This window comes from Homarus americanus, unplaced genomic scaffold (assembly GCF_018991925.1).
Source record: "Homarus americanus isolate GMGI-L3 unplaced genomic scaffold, GMGI_Hamer_2.0 scaffold32531, whole genome shotgun sequence".
Taxonomy (NCBI): domain Eukaryota; kingdom Metazoa; phylum Arthropoda; class Malacostraca; order Decapoda; family Nephropidae; genus Homarus; species Homarus americanus.
Genome location: NW_024755865.1, coordinates 695001 through 711869, shown reverse-complemented (window position 1 = coordinate 711869; position 16869 = coordinate 695001). Strand labels below are relative to the sequence as shown.

General features: G+C 39.3%; 1 protein-coding gene across 1 annotated transcript in view; it reads left to right on the top strand.

Annotated features, from left to right (window-relative positions):
* Window positions 1-16869, top strand: part of LOC121856690 (zwei Ig domain protein zig-8-like) — a 78926-nt gene that overhangs the window by 30748 nt on the left and 31309 nt on the right. The window contains exons 2-3 of the mRNA XM_042352381.1: window positions 10153-10223; window positions 16265-16437. Of these exons, the coding sequence (XP_042208315.1) occupies window positions 10175-10223; window positions 16265-16437 (222 nt within the window). The 5' untranslated portion in view covers window positions 10153-10174. The remainder of the gene's footprint in view (window positions 1-10152; window positions 10224-16264; window positions 16438-16869) is intronic.

Genomic DNA, 16869 nt, shown 5'->3' with positions numbered 1-16869 from the left:
AATATTTCTTAAGTCTCCCTCGTATTAGTTTCGGTGACCACGTTTTCTATAGTATTTTGTTTTGTCTATCTTGCTTAAATAAACGAACCCCAAATAATAATAATGATAATAATAATAATAATAATAATAAAATAATAATAATAACAACAACAACAACAATAATAACAATACAGGTGTTCAGGACTTCATTAAGACCAAGACCATTATGCAGGTGTAGCAGAGGAAATTAAAGCGCCAGATAATAAAAGAAATTAAAGTCTTCAGAGGTTGTTACCGGTGACATTTCTTTGTTAGTCCTGGGAAAGACATTCATAATTAAGCCATCAGAGAAATGTGGCACTGGACCGGATTGTCTTTCCCAGTGGGTACGAGGCCACTCTGTGAATTTACATCGGCTTCGGGGTTCTGACTTATTTAACTTGAGTCTTTTGATGTGTGTGTGTGTGTGTGTGTGTGTGTGTGTGTGTGTGTGTGTGTGTGTGTGTTTTAAGTGAACCAAAAATTACATAAATAAATCAATACGTAAATAAATAAATTAAGGAATTAAATCATTGGGAATTTTTTTTAAGAAAATGTTAAAAGCAATAAGAGAAAAAAATAATTTCTTTATGAATGAAATAGTAAAAAAAAACAATGTCAATGCGCGACAGATGGTTGTATCCCACCAATTCTTTTTTGCTTTATCAAATTCATAAGTTCTACCTTTTAAAAACTTATTATGTAAATGTATTAATACCAGCGCTAGATTACGTTCGCATACTAAGTCGAAATTACAATTCATGAATTTCTTTTTAAAGGTTGGACCATCTCAGGGGTCTTAAACTAATTCCCGACAATTCAGGTAATTTCTACGATATTACCTTTTTCATCAATACCTAATGAATTAAAAATTGAGCTCACAATTGTGTATAATGAAACAAACTTGTGAAATCCATAGCTCTCGTGTGGATGTTGCAAGCAAAGATTAATTTTGTATTTTTTTTTAGTTCAATATTGCGATTGTAATTTCCGGCCTGTCAGAATACAAAGATTTTTACTGCGTGTACTGACATCTGGCTCACGTTAACAAGATCAATCCTACGTGGTTATTTCTCTTCCACCAATGTAAGTGTTGTTTGGTCATGTTTATATTGGGTAATATAAAATGTACCTTTCTTGATCTTGTGACATGTAAGCACGCCATCATATATACACACGCTAGCTTAAACGATCTATACACACACACACACACACACACACACACACACACACACATGTATCACCTATGAGTATAATCAAATGAGGGTTAAAGTTCACGTTATCAATGCGGATTGTATGTTAACATGTGTAGATGGTGTACAGGCAGTTATGAGTTAGGTGTATGCTGATAACCTTTGGTTTAATATGAACCTACTCAGATAGAATTATTTTACTGATACAAATATTGTTTTAACTCCAATGAAAGGACAAAAAAGACTAAACATTTAACTTATAACAAATAAAAGAATACATACAAGGAACGAAATTGCATAAGTTGATTATAATAAAGAAAATAAACAAATCCTGAATGTCTAGATCGATTGGTAAAATTTCTCCTGTTCATCACCTACAAGTATTGCACATCACCTTAGTTCCCCCAACAATATCTCTCAGTAAACAAACATAACACCATAGGATCTCACAGCACACACACGGCTATTGTAATGATAAGACACGATAACGCTGATAGGGGAATATTATAGTCACTTCTTTCCTTCAAGTATATATTCATCTGTTAGGGAGGATGATAACGTAACATCCACCTGCTGTGTAAACTTTCAGAGTCACTACAGTATAGAACCAAGACGTTAAAAACTGGTCCACGCTGTTAAGGTAAGCACTCAGAAATCCTGAGTCAATTCTCATAAACTGTCATTCTTGTGGGGCTGTTAGTGGTAGGTGGCTCTCGTTACAGGGGGAAATATTCTAATCGGTGACCCAGAGAGAGAGAGAGAGAGAGAGAGAGAGAGAGAGAGAGAGAGAGAGAGAGAGAGAGAGAGAGAGAGAGAGAGACCTCCTACACTCTTACACAGAATCATAACAGTCCTCCTACACCACCAGCAGGTATCCTGAATACGTACACGAGTTGGTATACACAAATCTCTACATACGTACATGTGTCAGTTTAAAAATGATTACTTACATACAGATATGAATTAGTGAACACGGATCCCTCGATACATATATGAATTGGTGTACACGAATTCCTAAATACATACAGGAGTTACTACCATTAATCCTTATGCACACACACACACACACACACACACACACACACACACACACAGAAGTTGGTGTACATGAATCCCTTAATGTATACAGAAGTTGGTATACACGATTCTCTAGATACATACACGGTTTGGTGTACACAAATCCCTAGGGGTGTCGGGATGGCAGGCAGGTGATATATGATTCCCTCGAGGTGTGGTCAGTGAAGGCCGGGTGATGTGTTGACGGCAGGAGAGAGAGAGAGAGAGAGAGAGAGAGACTTACAAGTACACATAACCACATACATAAAGAAAGAAAATAGAAGAGAAAAAGCAAGAGAGAGAGAGAGAGAGAGAGAGAGAGAAAAGAAGGCTAAGGAGAATATATAAAGATAACGGAATAAGTAGAAGTAAGGAGAAAAGGAGGGGAAAATGACAGATAAACAGATAGATAAATATTAACAATGTAATAAAGCTTGAGAGACAGGAGACAAAGAGAAAGTGAGAGACAGAGAGAAAGGGTGATGGAAAGCATAAAGGAGAAAGTAATCTTATTAAGGACAGAGTGATAAAGAGGATGTGGGAGACAGGATGAAGATTAAACAAGAAGAATTAATAAAGGGAGAGAGAAAGAGGTACAAGGAAAGGAGAGGAGAAGCAACGTGATAAACACAGGAAGAAGAAGAAGACGAGGAAGACGATACAAGACATAGGAGAAAATACAAAAGATTATCCAGCAAATATGATAAAGAAGACAAAAACAAAAGAAAAAAAAATTCTAAATGCAAAATATCAAATTAATTCTATATTAAATAAACAACACGTTATAGAGAATAGAAAATATAACAATAATATATAAAATGGTATAAAATATAAGATATAAACATATATAAAAGTAGGTACTAGAAATGAGGAATTTTATGTCGAGAAAAAACTCTGTGCTGATATTAAATTCTGAGAATAAATGCCTTGACACCTGCAGGCACTTGTCTCATATTGGCCAACAGCTGCTGTTTTCAAGTCCCGCGACGAAAATCTTGTCCTCTGAGAATTTCCAGCTAAAAAACTCACACCAGACGTCAATACTGACCTCAAAATTTGATTCCTTATTGTTTTTGTTGTATTTTTTTTAGAAGAGATTTGTCCCAAAGTCCTTTCTAAATGTGAATGAATTCCTTTATATATATATATATATATATATATATATATATATATATATATATATATATATATATATATATATATATATATATATATATATATATATATATATATATATATATACTGCCATATATATATATATATACTATATATATTATAATAATAATATATATATATAATAATAATAATAATAATATTATTATTATTATTATTATTATTATTATTTTTGCTGTGGATTTCTTTTTCGAACTCTAAGATTCGCTATTCATTCTTCCTTCCCCTTCACTTCTATTCACCTGCCAATACCCCCACCCTCCCCATTCACCTGCCGACATTACCCCTCCCTCACCAACCAACATCCCTCTCCCCTCCCCCTCACCAACCACCACCTCTTCCCCCTCACCAACCAACATTCCCCTCACCCTCCCCCTCACCAACCATCATCCTCCTTTTCTCCCCTCTCACCTACCAACACCCCCCTCACCCACACCAATCAACATCCCCATACCCCTCCCCCTTCCCCCTCACCAACCAACATCCCCTCCTCCTCACCCTCACCCCTCAGGTAGAACATCGCCTCTCACCCCGCTTGATTAAACTGCAGGTGAACATGAGAAAAAAATATCACTGCAATAAGTAATAAATAAAAATGGAAACTGCCCCTAGTAAAATATTGTACAAAAAAATAAGTAAAAATCACGCAGCTGTTGATAAAAAGGGCACACATTTATATGTAATAAGAGAGGGGAAATAATAGGAACTCGATCATAAAACGTGAGAAAATGAAGAAAATATGAAAAAAATAGTTAAATCATTTGGGCTGTATCGACCATTGGAATTCGTACAAAGAGAATTACGTTACTCTATATGTATAAATAAAAAAAAAGACTAACTCAAAAGGAATTATGAAAGAGGGGAAAGGAAGGGAGAGCAAGGAGGGAGTGAGAGGAAATGAGGGAGGGAGAACAGGTCAGTGTGAAAGATTGTGGGAATACGTGAGAGGGGAGAGAATGTAGGTGATGTGAGAGAAGATAAGAGGAGGTGAAAGAGGTGTTGTGAGAGAAGAGGAGGAGGGAGAGAATGTAGGTGATGTGAGAGAAGATAAGAGGAGGTGAAAGAGGTGTTGTGAGAGAAGAGGAGGAGGGAGAGAATGTAGGTGATGTGAGAGAAGATAAGAGGAGGTGAAAGAGGTGTGAGAGAAGGGAGGAGAGGTTGGAGAAGATAAGAGGAGGTGAAAGAGGTGTTGTGAGAGAAGAGGAGGAGGGAGAGAATGTAGGTGATGTGAGAGAAGATAAGAGGAGGTGAAAGAGGTGTTGTGAGAGAAGAGGAGGAGGGAGAGAATGTAGGTGATGTGAGAGAAGTAAATGGGGTAGAGAATTTAAGTATAGAGGGAAGATGTGAGAGAAATATAAGAGAAGAGGAGAGATAGGCGCAGCATTGTGAGAAGTGAACTGAGGGAGGGAAGGAGGGAAGGAAGGAGATTGAGAGTCTGGTACAGAAGGGGAGGGAGGGAGGAAGGAAAGGAAGGAGGGAAGGGAGGGAAAGAGGTTGAGAGTCTGGTACAGTGAGGGAGGGAAAGAGGGAGGGAGGAAGGGAGGGAGTAAAGATTTCCATACCAACACGAACAACTTGTAAAACGTTGTCGGAAGAAGCGGTCGGGTCGGTGTCGAAGTTCCAAGTGGAGTTGGAGTTAAAAGTTCCCTCAAATAACCTCAGTCAGCTCAGTCATAGTGTGAGTGTGTGTGGGGGGAAGAGGAGGAGGATATGATAAAGGTGTACAGAGAGAGAGAAAGATAGAGAGATAGTGTGTGTGTGTGTGTGTATGTAAGATGTAGAAACAAGACAACGACTAAGTTAGAGATAACATTACTGTGTGGGGATGGTTCATCTTAAAGTAAAATAAGCTGAGGTAAAATATCACAAAAAAAAAAGTATCTGACAGGGGTGTTCGATGACTTCCGAAATACTACATGCAACTCGTGATGTCCCGGGAAGATTGGTATGCGTGTCTGTGTGGTATACTGATCCTACTTCATTTGGTAATCGAACGTCATATTATTTACATTGCATTACTTATGTTAAATTATACAGGGCAAGAACGTGTATAACCCAACAATATCTATCATCCATTACAGGGCAAGAACGTGTATAACCCAATATCTATCATCCATGGTTCATAATGTTTCGCACAGGGAGAAGACATATACTTTCTTGAGATACTGTGCATAACCTAACCTTTAAGTGATTTGATTTTCTCTAATTTTTTCAAGTATTGTTATATTAAAGAGAGTTAGAATAGCTTGAGTGAGGAAGTAATACACACAGCAAGCATAAGAATGTTTTTTTTAAGGGGGAAAAGTGAAAGATTAAGCCAGAACAGACCAGGAGTTGAGGGGAAATGACACAAGATTAGATTGGTGGAGGAAGGGGAAGACCAGAATGCAGGAAGAGCCAACTGTTCCACATTTTGGCGGCTGAAGGCTGTGGGATGACTTTATAGTTAGAAGTTAAATATGGTTTAGGGACGCCATCGAGGGAAAACCTTTACTAGGAACAGAAAATGGGAACGTGATTAGTGGACATGGAAATATTGTGTAAAGGGAAATAGAGAGGTTACGGGCACAAAGAGAGAGAGGTTACGGGCATAAAGAGAGAGAGGTTACGGGCATAGAGAGAGAGGTCACGGGCATAGAGAGAGAGGTCAAGGGCATACAGATAGAGGTTACGGACATAGAAAGAGAGAGGTTACGGGCATAGAGAGAGAGGTTACGGACATAGAGAGAGGTCACAGGCATAGAGAGAGGTTATGGGTATAGAGAGGGAGGTCACGGGCATAGAGAGAGAGAGGTATTACGTTTTGTTTCTGTTCGTCCGTCAGTCTGAATCTCTGTTCCTTTCTGTGGGTGTCTGCAAACCTGTATTTTGCTCCGGACTACAAATTTAGTATCAAAACATATTTACCCGATATTTCACATGAATAAGCATCTCCGGTAAACGAGATACAAATAATACAAAATACTATTAACTGTATCAAAAGGTCAAGGTTACAGGTGAAGTTCATAGGTGTGACCGGTGTGTTATATTACGTAACAATGACGAACACTCGTATTAATCTATAATCTACCTGGCTGGGAGGATTGTAGATGGTATATATGAGATGTACCATTAAATATTTCACTGTCAGGTTAGGTTCATTCCAGACCTTTACATCATCTTTAGAACAGATAAAAGTTTCTTCTATATGAATATCCTTACACACACACCACACACACACTCACACACAGTCACACACATACACACTACACACACACACTACACACGGTCATCCGCAGCTCATCAGTAGAGTGGGCAAATTTGCAGAGGCTTAACACAAACGGTCTCCAACTTCTTCTTCCACTCAACACCTCCTAAATGGAATTAGTTTCCTCAATTCGTAGTACTTTAAGGTCGAGTCTTTCAGCAGGTCGAAACCAAGACTAACACACGTCTTAAACATACCACAAGATTACGCAGGTTTTCATAATGTTGTGTTAATTACTCTTTTGTTATTAACTTTTTTGTGAATTATTACAGAGTTAAGTTGAGTGAGTGTGTCGTTTTCTGTGGTTAGTTTCGTGTTTAATAATAATAATAATAATAATAATAATAATAATAATAATAATAATAATAATAATAATAATAATAATAATAATAATAACAACACAGCTTGAATAACAAATAGCCAGGGAGGGAAATGGGGGGAAGGAAGGAGAGAAGGAGAGGAGGGGAGGAAACAGAAACTGATTAAACGTAAATATGTGTAGTTAGATAAAGTAAACGGAAGGAATGATGAGAGAAAAAGAAACATAAAGAGAAGAAGGGGAGTAGAGAGGGAAACCAGAGAGAAATGTGTTAAAGTAGGGAGGAATAAGACGAGGGAAGAAGATGAAGAAGAAGAAGAAGAAGAAGAAGAAGAAGAAGAAGAAGAAGAAAGAGAGGTGGATTAGAAGGGGATAATTAAGAAGAGTCAGAGTAGAAAGTAAGTAGGGAAGGAGAACATGTAAGGGGGCGTGATAAAACGTAAAGGAGAAGAGAGGAGGATAGGGATAAATCAGGAGAAAGGCAGAAATGAGAAGACGTAGGTGTAATTAGGAAGAGAGGGGGATACATAGAGAGAAATAAAAAAAAAAAAGATTAAATATTATACAGTAAGTATTTAGGTAATAAATAGGAAAAAATACGTAATAGCAGAATTTTAGGAAAATTTAAGAGAATGATAAACACTAAAATAGAAATCAGGAAGAAGAATCTAGGAAGAAATCAGGAGTAAGAATATCAAAGAAGAATAAGAAAATATACAAAGAAATCAGGAATGAAATCAGGAGGTAGATATTCACCTGGAGATTAAGAGGAGATAGAGAAGCCAGGAAGAAATCAGGAATGAGAGTATTTAGAGGAAACAAAGAAGGACTCAGGATGGAGAAAAAACTAGGTGAAAAAATACAAGTGGCAGGGAGTTTCCTAGAGGAACTTAATGAATACCAGAGAAAACATGGGGGGAAATTGGCGCTGTACTGATAGGTAAAGAGAAAGAGAGAGAGAGAGAGAGAGAGAGAGAGAGAGAGAGAGAGAGAGAGAGAGAGAGAGAGAGAGAGAGAGAGAGAGAGAGAGAGAGAGAGAGTAATAATAAAAAACAAAAACAACATTAATAGACCTAACGAGATAATAATTACAATAACCCTAAATATAACAACAACAAAGATAACAAAAAGATAACAATAAAAAAATAAAAAAAGACATACAATGATAACAAAATCAGTTCTAACAGGTAAACAAGTCTGCTCAGGCCCTCGGTATTATCAAGAGAGGACAGTTGTCGTGTTCCCTCTATATCCAAAAGCTAAAATGTCTACGTACAGGGGAGAGTAACATAGCCACCCAAGTATTATATTGTCTCGCTAATGTTTTCTGCATCTCTTATTGCAACTTACTAAAGATTTACTGTATTCTTTACCCCGTTAGAAGCTTCTGCAGAATTCTAGGAACCAAACATTTCGCTTTTCAGTTAATTATTATTATTTTTTTTTATTACTCTATTCCTTGGCGTTGATTGAATTTTCTTTTATTGCTTGTTAATCGTATCTTTTTCTTTCATCTGTTTTGGACTGAGTGGAAAAAAATTCAGATTCAAAAGACGGATAAATAGATTTCGTTCGAGTTGAGTTGGGAAGGAGAAGGGAGGGGGGGCAATTGAACTCCAGAGTGTTGAGTCTTTTAGATATTAACTAAAATGGTTGAATTTAACAGATAATAACTATTAAGATTATAGAATTTCATCTTCCCCTCTCCGAGATAGTGGTGTTGCAGGGGAGGGAGGGGTGGGGAGGAGAAGGGGGGGAATGAGTGGCCTTTATACCAGGCTTTACTTATGCAAATCTTGAATGCCAGAGCACACACAGGCCCGTTGTCATGCCAGCTTGGCCTCAGACCAACGAAGGGGACGGACCTCTGTGAAGAAGGAAAGATTTCTCAGGTTGTCAGTGGAAGAGAAATGTTAAGGTTCACGGTGGAAAAGTTACACTCAGGTTGTTGGTGGAAGAGTAACAATCAACCACCCTAAGAAAAAGTAACACAAATCATTCTCTGGAAAAAAGTAACATTACACAGTCTCTAGATAAAAAAAAATAACAGTACTCGAGCAGTTTGTGAAATAGCAGCAATCAATCTCTCGCTAGAAATGTAACAACCAGACTCCCAGAAAGAGAGCAAAAAAAAAACGTAGTAGCAATCAGATTCCCAGAGAAAAAACAGAAGTAGCAATCATACCCCCTCCCCCTTTCCTCCCCCCAAAAAAGTAACACGCCTCAGACTCTCCAAGGAAATCGAAGTTAAGGTTTTAGACTGATGGAACAGCAGTCATAAAGTTGGTTCCTCTTGCTGCGTCTCTAAAACTCAATCCCATGTTTGTTTTTGTGGTTCTCTTGATAACATCTTTCTCTGAATTTACGCAGGCAGAGAGTTTCCTGAATTACCTCCTGCCTGTATTCTGTGTGTGTAGTATTTCTTTTGTATTGGGTTCTTTTGTATTAGTGTTTCTATGGTGTTCTTCCTGTTCTTGTTTTAATGTGGTTGTTTTGTTTTCTTTGGTATATTGTTTATTTGTTTGAGTCACTTATTTACTTGTTTTTGTTTTTGTCGTTGATTACTTTCATCCCCTTGTCGATCTTCTTGAAGGTTTGAGGTAAAATGTTTTATCCAACACAATGACACATTTCATTTAGTTATTTTGTTTGTTTGTGTTTTGAGTGTGTATGTACAGGGTATGTCTCTCTAAAGAACGTATACCATCCTAGGTAGACAAGATCACCAAGTTAGACCAGAAGTTATCAAAGGTTTCTTATGACAACAATACTACCATGAGACTACCATATATATAGACGCGTTCATTTAATACCAAGTTTACTTTATGCGATCTAATGTACGAATCTTTTTGGGTCTGGATTCTCAAAGTCTTAATGCAATGTCGAGGTCATGTTGTCAGCTATCTCAGTGCCGTAGCTGATGACTCAACAATAAGGGTGACACATGCCTCCCACTATAGGAAGAAAGTCTGGTTGTATATTATAAATTATATATGAAGCTGGGAAAATCCTATGAATTTTTGTATATGTGTAAACAAGTATGCACGTATGATTATGAATTGTATATATGTATGTAAAATCATCCCATGTATAATGCTAACAGATACTAATAGTTTTAATAAAGTGTTTTTCTCTTGCCTCTACAGAACCCACAACGGAGTGAAGACAATGAAACTCTCGCCGGTGTTGACGATGCTGATCCCTGTGTTGGGTGCAGGTGAGGTCCCGACCCCTTGTGTTGTTGATTGACCTTACCTGTGTCTATGTTGTTAAATAACTTGTCTTAATGATAACTGATGTTTGTGTGGGATATTGTGGTATATAGATGAACCTGAACACAAACACACACACACACACACACACACACACACACACACACACACACACACACACACACACACACACACACCTTCTCAGTACATGACTTCGTCCAATACAAAATGTAACTACGTTGATTTCTTCAAATCACAATACCACATTGTTGCAAGACATCCACACACAATGTTGACTGATGAAAAGATAGTATACAAGGCTGACTGGTTCACGATAAATTACATGAACATCATTTGCAACGCATCATGAAACATCCGAAAATATCACGAAAAGTTTGAGTGTAATGACGTGTTCTTCCTGCGAGCTAAGAGCATGCGATCAGCACAGTCTGAGAGGAAAGTAATCCAGAACACATAAGAAACTCCCACAGCCAGGTTACTGGAGTCAAGGAAACCACTCAAGAGCTCAACAGTTTGTTTCCTGTGGCCACGGGAGCCGCTCAGGGATCACCGCATTGGCTCCTGCAGGATATCAGGATATCTACCTCAAGGTCACAGGGTGGATTGATGATATCGAGAGAAACTAACTCCTAGATTACTAAATTAACTTCATTATATCAACACTCACTTTAGATATCACCGAAATTGATCCTAAATAACTAAAAAAAAAAGATCCACACTAACATTAAGAACAACATCAAGGAGATAACCAAGGTAGCTACACTTACCCAGCCAAGACCCCTGGAGAACGATAGAGGATTCGAACCTTGGAACTTGAGAGTGTTGTGTAACTACCACGCCTCTCTCCCACCTTTGTTAAGTAGGTTGGTTCTCGATGGCGCTACCTGGAGTATTTGTATTTTGTTTTACTCTCTTTTTCTATCTCTCTCTTTCTATCTATATATCTCTAATTCTCTCTATGTGTCCCTTTCTCTCTCTCTGTCTCTCATTTTTCGCTCTCTATACAGTATCTTTCTCTCGCTCTCTATCTCTTTCTGTCTTTCTATCTCTATCTCTTTTTCTCTCTAACTGTAACTCTCTCTCTGTCACACACACAGCTAGCACATTTTTTGCCACTTGTGAGAGAGTTTATGCCTAGGTGTGATTATTTTTGCAGGTGAAGAGGACGGCTGCATGCAAATTACTCTCCAAATCGGGTGTTCTATGCATGAGAGAATTTGAAACAGGGAATTTTTTTCTGAGAATATTTTTACATCAGTATATACAACTTTTATATACGAAAAAATGCTGGAATTAAAAACGGAATTATTAGTTACATTGGTGTTGAAAATAGTATAAATAGTAATAGTAGGAGTTGGAGTAATAGTTTATTGTGATGAGATAAAAGTTGGAATTAATATTGAATTATTTTTTTAGTATGGTTTATCATCTCATTCTTCAATTCCCTATTATTCATTTTTCATTCGTTTTTGGTATAAGATGCTTTCTAGAACCACCACTAGGACCTATGACCATCCAGAACCTTTCCAGCACTTATAACCTTCGAGAACCTTCCCAGCACCGATACCACCCGGAACTTTTCCAGGATTTAAGACCATCCAGAACCTTCCTAGGACCTATGACCACCCAGAACCTTTCCAGCACCTATGACCATCCAGAACTTTACCAGCTTCTATAACCATCCAGAACCTTTCCAGGACCTAAGACCACCCAGAACTTTTCCAGGACTTAAGACCATCCAGAACCCCTCTAGGACCTGGGTACTAACAAGTTCTCCTCTCTCTCCCCTTCTCACCCGTTTTTTCTTACACTCTCCTCATCTCTCTCATCTTCTTCTCCCCTTCGTTTTTTTTATTGTTCCTTGTCTCATTAATCTTGCTTCATCTTTAGTACACACACACACACACACACACACACACACACACACACACACACACACACACCAATATACATACACTGACAAGATTACTTTTTCTTGTTTTTTCTTGTAATTACGTTTCTCTTTTTCTTTATCGTGTGTATGTGCGTGTGTGTCTGTGTGTCAGTCTGTCTGTATGTCAGTCCATCTGCCTGTTTGTCGGCGTGTCTGTGTATCAGTCTACCTTATTATCTGTCTGTCTATATGTCTGTCTCGTTCTCTCTCTCACACACACACACACACACACACACACACACACACACACACACATATGATGCTGATATAATTGGCAGGACAGCGCCCAGCCGTCTCTGCAGGGAAAGACTGTGCATCGATCCCTGGGAGAGGTTTTGGGGAGAGGGAGGGAGAGATAGGGAGAGGGGAGGGAGAGGTTTTGGAGAGGTTGATGAAGGGATAGGTTTTGAGGAGAGTGGGGGAGAGGGAGGGAAAGGTTGTAGTGAGAGTGAGAGAGAGAGAGAGAGAGAGAGTGGAGGGTCATAGTAATTGGGAGAGTGAGGGAGAGGTGGTGAAGGAGAGTGAGGAAGTAGTGGTGGAGAGAGTGAGAAACAGGCTGTATGTGAGAGTTAAGGGAAGGTGGAGTTAGTAGTGTGGGAGAAATAATGAGAAAGAGGGAAGAATTGATGAGAAGTGGTGGAGAGGAAGGAATAGGGAAGGAGAGGGGGTGAGAGAGAAGATGTAAGAGGGAGGAAATGTTTTCTTGCCATAGTTTACTTGCCAGAATCTAGTCATAATCCTTCTACCTTGCCATACTTTCGTTGCCATTGACCTTTCAGTTTGCCATAATTTTTTTGTCTTTTCTCGCCATAGTTTTGCCATAGTTACCAATCTTAGTCTCTTCGTCATAGTAATCTTGCCATAGTGGTCTTACTTTGCCATAGTGTCTACGTCATTGTCTTGCCATAGTCTCATCCTCAGTCCCTTCCCTGGTGGCTCGTCCGTGTGGAGTAGAGTTGGCCATCCCACGAGAGTGATAATGTTTGTGGCGCAGTTGGGTGTGTGGGCTGAGAGTGTGTGTGTGTGTGTGTGTGTGTGTGTGTGTGTGTGTGTGTGTGTGTGTGTGTGTGTGTGTGTGTGTGTGTGTGTGTGTAAATAAGAAAGAAAGAGAGGGATACTTAGAAATGGAAAGAGACAGACGAGAGACAGACAAACAAACAAACCGGCAGACAGACAACGAGACAGAGACGAGACAATAGTACATGGTGGGTGTAACGAGAACAGGTGCCTTTAGAAGGACAGGTCTCATCAACAAGGTGGTATAGTCCGTGTCAAGCAGCTGAGCCAGGAGACTAAAACCTAAGCCTGGGTGTCTCTCAATCAGGCAGTCACTCGCTGTTCACTTGGCCTTGCTTCCACAACCCCTCCTTCTTACGATCTCTCACTCCCGAGCTGTCAACATGAAACGTGCTGCTTCCGGCTATTTGGGGCTTAGATGTAATTTCTGGTGCAGCAACGTGGTGTGATGTGTAGTATTAACCTCCTCCTCCTCCTCATTCTTCTTCTTCTTCTTCTTCTTCTTCTCCTCCTCCTTGTTAGTGTGCTGGAGGAAGGGAGGGACGGAAGGGGGTGATGAGGGTGAGAGGGCGGATGAGGGGAGGGGGTGAGAGGGTGAGGGGAGGGAGTGAGGGAAAGGGGGGTGTGAGGGGGAAAGAGTGGAAGGTGAGTGAAGGTAGGAGGTGATAATTGTGAGTGTTGGGGCAAGGGAAGAAAGTGAGGTGTGAAGAAGGTGAGGAGTAAGAGAGGGATGTGAGAGGGATTATAGGGTGGAAGGGGGTTAAGGGAAGGAGGGGAAGGGGGGTAAGGGAGAGAGGTGAGAGAGATTAATGGGTGAAGGGGGAGAGTGTAATGGAAGGGAGAGAATGAGGGCTGAAAGTTATGGGTTTTCCTCGTTATTGACTCTCCGTGACTCAAGGTTGAAGTAAAGTCTTTTTGGTAGCCGTGCTGTTTATCCTCTTGACCTGTCTAGTGTGTGGGGGGGGGGGCACGTAGTCCAGGTGAGGGTGGTAATGGGTGTCCTGAAGATGTTAGTCTGTGTTCTCTCTCTCTCTCTCTCTCTCTCTCTCTCTCTCTCTCTCTCTCTCTCTCTCATTATACATACTTCTTGAGTACATTAGATAAAGCACTTTCATCAATATTAAATGAATATATCAGAGTATACTATTTGCCAAGTCAAGGTGCAATTCTATAATTCCTTATGCTATCAGTCATCTCCACGGGGCACGGTCTACATTTCACAGTGACTAAAACTCACATTAAACATTAAGATGAAATTGTCAAGTGTGAGTATACAGTGTATCACTTGGCTTGATGGGGGCCAGTTTCAGTGTGTGTGTGTGTGTGTGTGTGTGTGTGTGTGTGTGTGTGTGTGTGTGTGTGTGTGTGTGTGTGTGTGTGTGTGTGTGTGTGTGCGTGTGTGTGTGTGTGTGTGTGTGTGTGTGTGTGTGTGTGGACAGGACCGAGCCAACTCCTTCGTCCAGTATCTTACCACACCATAAGAGATAATCGCCCTCCTGTCCCCCCTCTCAATAGCTCCACTACATTACTGTCATGACGCCTTAATCTAGACACATATATCAAGGTAATCGTCACGTCAACCATCTTCGCCCACCTATATAATCTTGAAGTCTTTTAAGCTATGTATCCTCACTATAAGGATATATTTTCTTTATATTTGTTTATCCTCTGTTTATTTGCTATTTGTATCCTGTTCTTAAATCCCAACTTTATTATTTTCTTGTGGATGGAAATAACAAGTTGTATCTTCTTGTTATAAAGTTATAATTAGATCATTTCCAGAAAATAATACGGATATTAGAAGGGATTATATCATTTATTATACGTGATGGGAATTTATATTTAATGTAATGTATTCCTCTCTAGGTAGTTTAAAAACCTGGGATGGAATAGTATCAAAACAATGGAGAATATTATCACCCCCCCAAAAAAAAAAAAAAAATAAATAAAAATATTACTAGATCCAATAATATTCTATACCCAGATTGTTCTCATAAAACTTGGATCTTATTCCTAAAATCGGGAAATCTTATGCAATGTTGATGGAGACAGATCAGATTAGTTTTCCCACTAGACACGAGAGTCCACTTATAGCAATGGGCGAGGCAGGGATTTTATTTATAAGTACAAAAGTTAGAGTCAAGACATTTATGGAACAAGGAGAAATGGAAGCCAGGAGATTGGAAGGGGTAGTAAGTGAGCATCCGGGTAGTTATTGACGTGTTATGTTTGATGGTAGTGTGTACGATCTGGACCACCTTACCAAAATGTTCACTTATTTTAGGGTATCAATAAGGATATGATCGAGAACTACTGCCACGTATTCTAACCCAAAGACACACTATATCTTACAGTAATGATAATACGTTGACAGATTACGTGTACTGCCAAAGTGAGGAAGAATTATTTAGTTCCTGGCATCGTCGTGATGGAGTTGCAGTTAAGACACAGTTATAAGGTTTACACCATCATGTTACTAACAGATGCATCTCCTTGGGTAAGCCAGACACGTTCATCTAGATAGCAATATGCTCGACACGGGCGCTAAAGGGGGTGCCACACGACCTTACGGGGAGGGGGGAAATAAAGTGGGGTAATTTGTATACCTAACCGTTCCTTCAGGGGATCTAGTTGGTTTATTGGTTCTGAAACGACCAATAACGCGTCTTCCTGAAAAGAGCCTAACGATACGGATATACATGTATAATGAAAACCAACTAAATTAAAAATATTCTTCGGGTACTCGGAAATAATCATTTATTGGTTTTGAAGACAGAAATAAGAGACGATAATTACTTCTGTTATATTCATACACCTTCTGGATTTGTCTAATTTGTTTAATCGTTTTGCTGTAGTTAAAATGTTTACCTGGAGTGATATAATGTACTGCGGGAGTTAGCTGTTGTACATTTTCTCCCGTCTGAGTGGGGGGGCCTGAGTTGATTTCTGCTTTTTATGTGTTCTGTTTCTTTATCCTTATCTTCCTGTATGTTTCTTTCTTTGTGATGCCTTTTATATTTCTCCCCACCACCCCAACAGCACAACCTTCACCTCCTCCACTATCTTGTGTTTCAGCTCTGGTAGCGTCAGTGGGTGACACGGAGGACGGCGGGCGGGAGGCTCCAGCAGACGTCTTACACCACCGTGAAGAACCCTACTTCGACTACCATGAGTCAGTCAACGTCACTGGCCTCCTGGGAAAAACTGTCGTCCTCAATTGTCGCGTCAAGAATATTGGAAACAAGACGGTAGGTTTTCTCTGACCTGATTTGTCCCCTGAATGTTGCTATTTCGTCAAGGTTTTCCCCGCAGAGTTTTGTGCCAATCTGCCTCCCCTGTGTGAGGTAGCCGGAGCGAGATGGTGAGATGGTCGCTTCGAATAAATACAGTATATATATATATATATATATATATATATATATATATATATATATATATATATATATATATATATATATATATATATATATATATATATTATTTACAATATCGGAATTTCCACTGTTTAGTGTGAAATATAATTCACAGTCGTTACTCTCAGCTTGTATCGTGTCACTGCATAAGCTTTCGCAATCTTCTCTCATAAGTCTCTCGTGTCTACTTAACATTTCCAAACTTCCTAATTTCATCCTTCCATCTGGCAGCCAATGTTCTCGTAGATCTTTTTCTTATCTGGTTGG